Source organism: Acanthisitta chloris, unplaced genomic scaffold (assembly GCF_000695815.1).
Source record: "Acanthisitta chloris isolate BGI_N310 unplaced genomic scaffold, ASM69581v1 scaffold25450, whole genome shotgun sequence".
Taxonomy (NCBI): Eukaryota; Metazoa; Chordata; class Aves; order Passeriformes; family Acanthisittidae; genus Acanthisitta; species Acanthisitta chloris.
In genome coordinates this window covers 1-11,759 of record NW_008653727.1, presented here as the reverse complement: position 1 = coordinate 11,759, position 11,759 = coordinate 1, and the positions used below count along the sequence as shown (strand labels likewise).

Below are 11,759 nucleotides of genomic sequence, written 5' to 3'. Positions count from 1 at the left end.
AATAAATTATATATAATAATACATAATGAAATAGATCAATAAATCACTAATTTATTGATATCTTAATGTATTTAAAACTAGTTGCAATGAAAGCAAGGGAAAAATTCTATTCATTTGAAAAATTTAAGGCAAATTTTGCCAAAATTTGTAGGTTTTGAAAATTATATTTTCACATAGTCAGTAAAAACAAATCAAGACATGAAAAATAACAGGAATTTATGCTGTTACCGGCAAGGATTTGTGGTGAAAACTGAAAATGGCACCAGCTCTCTGAATTCCTCAGTAATATGTTCAGCCAGTGGAGGCCTAAAATAAGTAGGAACAGATGTAGCAACAAAGACCTTTAACTATTTAACTCAAAATTCCAAACTTTGGGAAGAGGTGAAGCAAACTGACCTTGGCAAGACAGAACCAGGACCAGGATCTTCAGGGCCAGGGACAAACACAAATCTGCTACTGTAAAAGGTTCAACAAATCACTTTTACACAAACTGACCCGAGAAACCAGGTCTGACGTGCTGAAGTCAAAGACCAGGAGCCAGAAAAATCCTCCAGGGAGAGACTTTGGCTCCCTCATTAGCAGTTTCCATGCCCAAGCTGGTTCAGATAAAATCAGAACCTTACACTGCTCCCGAAACAAACTTAGAATGATCAGCAAATGTGATGTACCTTAGTTTCTTAAAGTAATGAAAGATTTCACAACCAGATTTCCCTGCTCACAGCACTTTGTACCTTTTATGGATGCTGGGGTATTCACAGATAATATCTGCAAGAGCCTTCAAAGAGCCTGGAATCAGGAAAAATGGGATACAACATCTGGTTAGACAACAGACTCTGTTTTGTACCTCAGTACATTAGAAATGCATCACTTAACAGGGTTTATTTTCTGCTTTCTTCATTGGTTTGCCATCATTGCTTGAGTGGAATGCACATGTCTGACTGTACATAAACTTACCTTTCAGTGACTGAATCTGATTCTTTCCATATGGAGCAGATGAAAAATTCCCACAGAAGAAAAAGCAGGTGGGAGGTGCAGAGGAATAACCTGGGAAAAGAGGAGCTGTGAGTGTGTCTGTTCCTTCAGCACCTGCTTCAGCCTCCAGCCCATGCCAGAAACTGAACCAGCATTTCAAGCTCTGCTGCTATTAATACACAGGAACTGCTCCTTGATACACACTGGGTTTAGCTCAAAAAGGGTGATGATAAGTCACAAATGTCGCTTCAAGGGAGTCCTCTGTTATTTCCAGCCCCAGTTCCAACACTGTGTGTGTGTATCCAATGATGGACCCAGTCAGAATTACACAAAGGATAATGATAATAAATAATACAATTAAAAAATGTACTATTTCCTCATGTCGAAAATCAGCAAGTAGGCAGCAATGGGTTGCTATTAACCTCCAGGATCATTGCAATCCCAGGGCTTTATCATTTAATTCCCTCTTTGGCATTACAAAGCAACAGCAGCTGGAATTGCCTGAGCATTTTAAGGGTGTGATGAATGCTCACAGTCTCCCTAATCACCCAGAAACACACATAGGAAAGGGTGAAAAGAGAAACCTGATTCCCATTCCTGAAGCAAAAATAGAAACCTCTGCTTAGGCATTCAGCTCACATTCCAGTTACTCTCCATTTTCCTAGCATGCAGGACCAGACTTGGATTTACCTCACTGGTTTTCAATTGAGTTGGTAAATAGAACAGAATTGCTTAGAGCAGAGAAATTGCTCATCAATATTTTCCCTTGCTGTTCCACTCAGCTTTGCCTTTTAGTTTCTAATTATGAAGGTAATTATTTGCCTATTAAAGTCTCAAGATAGTAAATGCAAGGTCTGCATCTTTGTCAGGTGAGTTCAGTGCATGAATCTCCCTGTCCAAAATCCCCTTGCTACTCCAGCACCTGCAAACTTGGGTCAAGCCCAGTTTGCTTCAAGCATCTGCCAGTTCTGGTTGAGATAGAGAACTGGTTTTGTAGCTTCTGTCTGAGTGTGATAATTTGTGTCCAGTTTTCTTTGGGTGAGGAGCAGTTTCCCACCCTTAATTCTATATGGTTTACTTTTACAGCATTCACCCCTCACACTTCCATTCTGCCTGAGGGAGACAGGACAAGCTGCTCCAAAACTGCTCTGAAATAAAACAACTCACAGACAACTTGTTATCCAGATGTTGTCAGCATTACTGATCATAGAATCCCAGAGTGGTTTGGGTTGGAAGGGACCTTGAATACCATCTCATTCCACCCCTGCCAAAGGCAGGAACACTTTCTGCCAGCCCAGGTTGTTCCAAGCCCCATCCAGCCTGGCCTGGAACACTCCCAGGGATGGAGCAGCCACAGCTGCTCTGAGCAACCTGTGCCAGTGCCTCAGCACCCCACAGCCAGAAATTCCTTCCCAGTATCCAATCTAAACCTACTCTATGTGAGTCTGAAGCAATGTTCATGTCTCTGAATGAGGAAGCCCAGGAAGAACATTCAGGAACACGGGAAACATTCTTAACACAGCCCATAAAATGGCTACTGGCCAAAATAATATTAGTAGTAAGAACTGAATTATGAAAACAAAGTTTCAAGTCAAAGCAATTCTCACTTACCTGCAAACATTATGTGAAGCTTTTCCAGCACCTCTGCTTGGTCCAACCACACATCAGACAGAAACACAAACATGGCATCTTCATTCTCATCCTCCAGCTGCTTTAGCTTTGCAGAAGCCTTTACTGAAGATGAAGAAGGTCCTCCAAAGAAGTTTATGTTCCCATAGAAGGCTCTAAATAATTAAAATACTCAAGTTAGCCCTGATTTAGTCCCAAATCACTAGTAGTTTTGATTATGACTCACTTAAAACATTTAGCAGCAATAGCAGTAGTAGCTCAGATGGTATCAATAATCATTTAGTACTTCTTCAAGGAAGAGAAATGGTACCTAGACATAAAGCTGGAGGGTTGCCCTGCCAGAACTTAGATCATCTCAGGGCAATATTTATCCTGGGTTCTTTCCCACATCCATCCAGGATGGACTCCCCATCCCTGGGAGTGTTCCAGGCCAGATTGGATGGGGCTTGGAGCAACCTGAGCTAGTGGAAGGTGTCCCTGGCCATGGCAGGGAGTGGAACCAGATGAGCTTTAGGGTCCTTCCAACCCAAATCAGTCTGGGATTCTTCAATCTACATGGAATTTGTTATTCCCATGTAATAATTACTTAGTTTTGCAATTGAGAAGGGCTTAAATTCCAATTGTTACTAACAGACAGAGCCCAAAGGCCTTTGGAAGGATTTTCTTGCCAACACTCCACGATTTAGTGCTGGTCCAACCAGACCAGCAAGTCCCAGAATTGGTCCCTTAAAACTGTATTTATTTGGAAGCATTTGGGAAAGAGGCAGAAAAATGGACTTGAATGTCACAGAAACATAAAATAATCATGATTTTCTTTAGGAACCCATAAGAAAAAAGAAATGAGGCTGCCAAAAGTCAGTTTTATACCTCGTGGTAGCAGAAGGTTCAGTGGGAGGAAATCCAAAAGCATTCACATGAAACACTTCATCTTCATACCAACCTGCGAGATTTTGGAACAAGAAAACACCCTTTAGTTTTTCTAACAGAATCAAGTCCTAGACATTAGTCAGAGAGTTGGCAGCTGTGCTGCTCAGCTAGTCCAGTCGCAGCCTCCACCAACCCCGTCTGGTGATAGCACCAGAACCAGAGCATGGAACTATGTGCCTGGAAAACAGGCTGAGCAAGAAAACAGCTATTTGTTTAACCCCAGACACTTCTCTGAGTGGCTTTGCTGCACAGCCACACAACAACCTTCTCAACCCAGCCGAGGAGGAATGTAGGTGAACAGGAATCATTTTTGATTGCCTGTCCTGAAGCGTCTCCATCAAACTGTACCTTGGCTCAAGAACTGTTAGAGGAACACAACAGGGAGATACTTGTCCCCATTTGTGCTCCTAACTTCTGTTTACTCTCTATATTTTAGCAATGAAACACATGAGAAAACAGCCTAAGTATGTTGCACAGAGGAATATTCTACAAACAGAAATAGTCTATTTTTTGGCTAAAAGAAGGCTCCCAAACTGCAGGCTCTGACATCCCCCCAAGGAGAAATCTCATTAAACCTCTGAAGGAGCAAAGCTTTGCCAACACAAAGCAGCAGTTTCACATGGTTAAATCATACTGTTTGGTTATTCTTGTCTGTCGTCCTAATCCAGTCATAACTCCACATTGGAGCCAGGCTGAGGCCAATCCTCATAGCTGTTACAGATGTTCACATCCCCCCAACACCCTGAAACCCCCTAATTTCAGCCTCTGCCTCCTGAGCCTCCAAGGCAACGTGAAAGGCTTATAGCCAGAAATCCCAGTCACAAACTCACTTATGGTCATGCCTCACCAACATGAGACTTGTTCGTTGAGCCACATCTGGCAGAGAAGTAACTGCAGTGACAGCCATGAGCAGAATAATTTATTACAAGCTAAGAAAACTTTACCTTCTGCCAGAACAAAGCAGGATTCGGTATATAAACCACTGTGGAACTGGTGCAGGAAGGTTAAGGAATGTATTTTTCTTAGATCAGGACTATTAAACTAAGTACTTTGGCCAAAGTTTCCAGATGGTGGAATGTATTTGGACACTACTGAAAGTTCACAGGCCTGGAAATTACCTGGTACCTGAGCAGGTAAGTGCATAAAGAGTCCACAAACAGGATCAGGCTCTGCTTCCAGAAGGAGGAATACTGACCTTGTCCTAAGAGAAAGGGATGGAGCTGCAGCAGCCAAGGAATTTGAAATGAAGTCAAAAACCAGAGCTGCAATTCCCAATGCAGAATTTTTAATGGTAATGATTTATTGTTCAATTTAAAATTCTACAGGAAATTCCTTCAGCTCTTCCATCACAGAAAAAGGATATTGCTTTACTGAGGTCTAGCTGGACAACTCCTGTGGGATCTTCTAGGAAAAATTTCCCCTAAAAAACAGAATTAATAAAGCAAAATATACCCAAACACACAAATGCTTCAATCAGCAGCTTCAATCAGTCAGCACTTAGAAATAATTCGGCTGGTTTTAATACTGTAAGTTTAGAGCACAGTGGCAGAACTGAAAATCATGTGGTTTATAGTACGTGTATCACAGCAGCTTCCCCTTGAGCTGCTGCAGTTGCGGTTGCTGGTGCATCTCTGCCCTAAAATCACAGCCCAGGGCAATGGCAAGTCCAAACACAGTCAGTGGAAGCTCCTGTCTTTCAGGAAGGGACATGCCTAAACACTCTGACTGGTTCTGGTTGCTGACATAAAGCATTACAAAACTCTGCAGTGAGAACCACAGAATGGGTCAGGCTGGAAGGGCCCACAGTGGGTCACTGGTCCCACCTCACTGCTCCAGCAGGGCCAGCCCAGAGCACATGGCTCAGGGTTGTGTCCAGATGGTTCTGGAATATCTCCAGTGAGGAGACTCCGCAGCCTCTCTGAGCAATCTATTCAGTGCTTGGTCACTGCACAGGGAAGAAGTTCTTCCTCATGTTCAGGTGGAACTTCCTGGGCAGCAGTTTTTACTGTTCCCACTTGGCTTATTGGTTTTCACCTCTGAGTCAAGTCTGATCATCCTTTGACACCTCTTAATGGACCTGAATCCATCAGTGAGGTCCCTCTCAGTGTCTCTTCTCAAGGCTGAATAACCCCAACTCCCTCAGCCTTGCCACCTCAGTAGGTGGCTCCAGTCCCTTCAGCATCTTCCTTGCCCTCCCCTGGAGCTGCTCCAGGAGCTCCATGTCCCTCTGGCACTGGGGAGCCCTGAACTGGACACAAAACTCCAGATGTGCCTCACGAGGGCTGAGCAGAGGGGCAGGATCCCCTCCCTGAGCTGCTGGCAAGGCTCTTCCTAATGCATCCCAGGATCCCATTGGCCTTCTTGGCCACAAGGTCACACTGTTGGCTCATGGACAGCCTGTTGGCCACCAGGACCCCCAGGTCCTTCACTGCAGAGCTGCTCTCCAGCAGGTCAGTGCCCAACCTGTGCTTGTCTTGGGGTTATTCTTCCCCAGGAGCAGGAGCCACACTTGCTCTTGCTGAATCTCAGTTGGTTCTGCTCTGCCCATCTCTCCAACCTGTCAAGGTCCCTCTGAAGGGCAGCACAGCCCTCTGAGGTATCAGCCACTCTTCCTAGTTCTGTATCACCAGGAACATGCTGAGAAGGCAACTCTGTCCCCTCAGCCAAGTCAGTGATGAAAGAGTTGAAGAATACTAGGCCCAGTATAGAGCCCTGGGGGACTCCACTAGTGACAATCTCCAACTAGACTCTGTGCCACTGATTGCAACTCTGAAGACAAAGAAGACAAAGACATTTTCCCCTTACTGCCACTGACTGACTGTGGATAAGTCTCTTAGGGAAAGGATCTAGTAGTGAGATATTTCAGTCTTCTCATTTTCTAGTGTAACACTGAACAGTGACCTGGATACTCCACGATACAAAGCAACTCACCTCCTTAAGCTGAGTGATCATCCCAAGCACAATCACTTCTCCCACTTTAGCTGTGTTGCCCAGGAGAGTTTCTACTGTCTTTAGCTGGAACCAAAGGCAAAGAATCACATGGGAATTCAATCAAAACTCTCCAGGTATCTATTCTAAGCAAGACAAAGCACCACACAGCATGTGGTTGTACATAACCACACCAATGAGCTATGAGAGGACAAGGTAGGCAAATCAGGGACATGTTTCTCAATGTAGCACAGTTTAGGAAAAGATCTCCAATAATGGCTCCTAGCCCAAATAACTGTTGTGACTGTTTTGCTCACAACCTGATTAAAACTGAAAAGAAAAACAAATTTTTTACCTGGAATTTGCTCTTGCTGTCATCAGGGTGAGCCACAATTGGTGAAGGAGCAAACAACTCATGTCTGTGAGTCCTCTGCAGGGATCAAAATGGAAGTAGTTCAGTTGAAAAATACATGAGCACTGCCAAAAATCCAGTTCACTCTGCAAAACAGCTGATAAAATTCTTACTCTGTTTTTCTCCAATAACTTTAACACTCAGTTCTTTGGACAAGAAATATATGATCAGTAATAATAAATAATAATAATAAAACTAAGCCTGAAAAAGTACCATCAAAGCATCTGTAATGCTTCTAAAAGAGGTTATTTCTGATGGCCCAGAAGGCAGAGAGTTTATGTGAAACCATCAGGCAAAGAGGTGAAACAGCACAATGTATTTTTGGAGGAGCATTTGGGATATATCCCCAGGGACACCTCCAGCTGCTGTTCACAGAACCCAAGTGCTCTCTGACCTGCTGTAGGATGGAGTAACGTTCCCGAAACAGCTCTGCTTTATCTCTGGCAGTTCCAAACAGGCTCGGTGCAGGGAAGTTGGTCATTGACAGACTGAAAGAAGTTGCACACAATCAAGAACTTAGCCAAGAAAGGTCCATTCCACACACAAAAATGACTTATTGATCTAAAAGTTCTGGGAGGCTGCAATGCTACAACATTACTGCATGATTTAGTTACTCCATGAGGAAGATTTCTGTCTGAGATCCTTTATTTCTGCATTTTCCAGGCTACATCCACCTTATTTCCCTCTACTCACAGGCCCTGAGATTTATCTTTCCACCTGAATGGGCTTCTGCAGGAATCCATTTAAAAGAAAAAAAAAGCAATTATGCCTTTTAAGTGGCCATGAACAAGAGTATTATTCCTCCAATTTCTCCAGCCTCCAGAATCGGCAGCTGCTCCTAATTTTTCTACTTTAGCATTTGCAGCTCTCCTCAGAAATTCCCTAGGGCTTTGGGGAGCTGCAAGATAGATACTAAGAAATAAATATATGCAACAAACAGACCAAATTTGTTTCAGAAAAAGTTTAAACAGCCTAATGTGAGGAATAAAACAACCCCAAAACTACACTTAGTGATGTGTGTCCTTAGTCTAACTGTCTTTTTATTTATTAAATGGCACAAACGTGGCTGAACTTATTTACTGCCTTTCTATTAGGCTTGAGGTGAACAGACCCATGAGGGAAAGACTAAAAACAGACTTTCAACTATGTAGAAATAGAGGCTTTCTGCTTAAAACAAGAAATGGTTGAAAGTTAAAACATGGAAAACTTACGGTAGAAACTTCTTTCTTTCTGAATTGTAAATAAAACGTGGAATATCAAAGGCTCCAATAATGTTAAAGACATTTTCTCTGAAACAAGAGCACAGCGACAACATTAGCTGAATGTTACCCTGCAACAAACCATTCTGTGGCTCTGTGAAGTGCATGAAACAAACAGCAATAAATATGTTGAACTAAATACAATTTGTTTTGTTCACTGTCACCTTGTGTTATCCCATTTCTTCTGCATCATTGTTTTCTATTCTATTTCCTGCTGGATATGACTGCATTTTCTAATCACATAATTACCCAGAGTTTTCCCTGTGATTTGCAGAGCTTTTCCCTGCAGGACTCTGCACTCAGAATTTCTGCACACAGATTTCTCCTCACCTCTGGAGCAAAACAAACAAGTTAAGCATATAAAGTGACCCAGAGAATTAGTCACACTCAAACCATCTCCATTATAAAGGCTCCGATGACTGGGAGGAAAGTTAAAACCAAATTTGCTTCATTTTGAGAGGCAAATGACAGTACCTAATTGACATGCCCTGAAAACTATTTCTTTCCATGCTTTGCATCACAATGTCAATACCACACAAACACAAAAGGAAACACATTCATCATGATCACAGAGTTCTCAGAAACTCCAGTAATGCTTTGTTATCAGAGAGGGAAAATCAATCAGGGGCTCAAAATAATCAGCTCTGCCACACAGAGGAAAACTTTTCCAAGTGCTTTCAGAAAAGAAAGGCAAAAAATACAACCATTTTCATCTAGAGCAAAGCAAATAAAGACATGAACAGATGTATCACACACAATCACAGCATTTTCATCCCAGAATATCACATTATATTTAGAATCCCCCAGAGACTTATCCACCAGAGCCAATTCTCTGAGGAGGAACATTACTAACCCACAAAGGCAGCACCAGGAAAGACAAAAGCACAGAGCAATTACAGCCTGTGCAGCACTGCAGAAAAATGCCTGACATTTATTTCCTGAGGAGAAATAAGGAAATGCACAGCAAGTCCCATAAACCTCAAATGAAATGAGTAATGTCACCATACATTGCTTCATCTGATGTCTGACTGCATTCCTGGACAGCTGCTTCCACTGTGGATAGTTCAATCATATTAGATGACACTGGAAAAGAAAAATCCCAAGGATTAAAAGTTCCTGGGAAATGTAATAAGGAAGTAGGTCTCAAATATTTAACAAAACAAATAAATGGTGGAGTGTTCTCACAGGAATATATTACAAAAATAAACTATTTTCAGTCAGCTAATGACACATACTGTTTGACAAATGGATCACTTCATCTTGTCACACACTGTTTTACAACTGGATCACTTGATATTGCCATCAAAAGGACACATTTCTGGCCAAGAAATAACCTCCACACACTCTGTGCCCACCATTAACTCCCTAAACAAGACAATTACAGTTAATGCAAAGCTGCCAAATCTACTACAAATGTTTTAGAGCTGAGCTGTCACATTCTGGAGGTTAATTTTGTGCCAGAGCATTATCACAGGGAGAGCTGTCATAAGGAAGTATTCCAATACCATTTTGGAGATAGGCACAGTGTTGTCTTCAGGGATTTAAACTGATACTTGGAATTAAGGATGTTTCCAAACACTGGTACAATAAGCATGTGCTCCCCTGGATTTAATTAGGTATAATAAACAGGAGAGGCTGGGAAGGTTTCCTGAACTCACACCTAAGGCCTGGTGTCTATTTGAAATCATGTTTATATGGATTTGAATTTTCTTGGCCAAAAACTGGAAGTGAGCCCAAGTTTCCTGGTTCTCATGAGCTCTGATCAGGAAACACACACATGTCAGGCATCAGTGTCACCTCTGCCAGTCACATCCTTTAACTGAAGGTGCCACAGCTCCTGTTTGGTGCTGTCATACTGTGTCAGGCCTCTTGGACTGCAGCTGTCAACAACCCCCACCCTCTCTGGACTTGGATTACTGAATAACAAGTGAATTCATTTCTCATTATTTCCTTGGTTTATTTTATCACATAATCCCAGACTGGTTTGTGTTGGAAGGACCTCAAATCTCATCTCATTCCACCCACTGCCATGGGCAGGGACACCTTCCACCAGCCCAGGTTGCTCCAAGCCCCATCCAGCCTGGCCTGGAACACTCCCAGGGATGGAGCAGCCACAGCTGCCAGTGTCTCACCACCCTCACAGGGAAAACTTCTTCGTAAGACCTAACCTAAATTACTCACAGTTTGAAGCCATTCCCCCTTGTCCTGTCTCATAAATAGTCTCTCTCCATTTCAATACTTAAAATTACAGTTTCAAGTACAAACTTTTAGTAACTGGCACTGAAAAATGCTACTATTTTTGGAAAAGTCAGACTGTACCAGGCTGCCAACTTTTTAATTGGCATAAATGTATTGTGCTGACACTGCAAACTTCAGTATTTAACAAAACAAAATGACAACAAATACATCTCTCTCCATCAACCTGTTATACTTGAACAATCCCTTAGTGCCTCTGCTGCCAGTGACTCTGTCTAAATAGCATCAAAAGTGACACATAAACTTGCTTAAGGAAAAGAAACTGTTTACTTACAAGGCTGTTTCTCAACAGCATCGATGACATTGTCAACGACATCGTCAAGTTCTCTTTCACCGACAGACTGAAAAGCTTCAGTGAGATACTTCAGAGCATCCCTAATTCCAGTGGAGAAGGCACAAACAGCAATCAATACCCAATAGTTTGTACAAACCGTGCTGATTTTGGCAGGTGTGCACATCATCACTATATGAAAGTAAAAATCATCACTACTGTATAATACTGCACTAGTTTAAGCCCAAGGAAAAAAAACTCATTGGGATTGAAAATATGGAGGATATGGAGAACCACAGCTTCATACAATCAAACCCATGTTGATGGCACCTCTGGAGATCTGGAAAAGTCAGGCTGTACCCGGCTGCCAACTCTTTAAACGGCTTAAGTGTTTTGTGCTGGCAATGCAAACTTCTGGTTTCCCTTTGGAACTGCCATTTCCTCCTCTCTTAAGGGATGCTAAACACTTGGGAAAGAGATCCCAGAGGTGTCAGGGACAGCATCAGGTAAGACAACCCAACTGAACACCCACCACCAGCACCAGGGAGGGCACCAAGGGGGGACCACAGGCAATTGATGGCAGTACCCACAGCGGGTACTGCAGTGGGTCAGGACATGGTGGGGATGGATGGATGGATGGATGGATGGATGGATGGATGGATGGATGGACAGATGGATGCAAAGGAAGAGGCTCACAGCAGCAGCACTGAGCTTTGGAGGAGAATCCAAACACCCACCACCAGCATCAGGGTGGGCACCAGGGGGGGACCATGGGCAATTGATGGTGGTACCCACGGCAGGTGCTGCAGTGGGTCAGGGCACGATGGGGATGGATGGATGGACAGACGGATGCAAGAGGTCCACAGCAACAGCACTGAGCTTTGGAGGAGACTCCAAATGCTCAAACACTCACCACCAGCATCAGAGAGGGCACCACGGAGGGACCTGGGGCAACTGATGGTGGTACCCATGGTGGGAGCTGCAGTGGGTTGGGACATGATGGGGATGGAAGGAAGGAAAGGAAGGAAGGAAAGGAAGAAAGGAAGGAAAGGAGGGAAAGCAGAGGGCCCACAGCAGCAGCACTGAGCGTTGGAGGAGATTCCAA

The 11,759-nt window shown here is 43.3% G+C and overlaps 1 protein-coding gene across 1 annotated transcript in view; it reads right to left on the bottom strand.

Moving 5' to 3' along the window:
* The window catches only part of POLE2 (polymerase (DNA directed), epsilon 2, accessory subunit), a 14,621-nt gene extending 3,780 nt beyond the window's left edge, over positions 1–10,841 (bottom strand). The window contains exons 1-14 of the mRNA XM_009082208.1: positions 10,658–10,841; positions 9,135–9,210; positions 8,080–8,157; positions 7,263–7,356; positions 6,812–6,886; positions 6,460–6,543; positions 4,892–4,948; positions 4,473–4,521; positions 3,469–3,541; positions 2,584–2,756; positions 955–1,044; positions 732–786; positions 397–456; positions 229–306 (exon numbers count right to left, since the gene is read on the bottom strand). Coding sequence (XP_009080456.1) covers positions 229–306; positions 397–456; positions 732–786; positions 955–1,044; positions 2,584–2,756; positions 3,469–3,541; positions 4,473–4,521; positions 4,892–4,948; positions 6,460–6,543; positions 6,812–6,886; positions 7,263–7,356; positions 8,080–8,157; positions 9,135–9,210; positions 10,658–10,841 — 1,226 coding nt within the window. The remainder of the gene's footprint in view (positions 1–228; positions 307–396; positions 457–731; positions 787–954; positions 1,045–2,583; positions 2,757–3,468; positions 3,542–4,472; positions 4,522–4,891; positions 4,949–6,459; positions 6,544–6,811; positions 6,887–7,262; positions 7,357–8,079; positions 8,158–9,134; positions 9,211–10,657) is intronic.
* Positions 10,842–11,759: the final 918 nt, after the last annotated feature.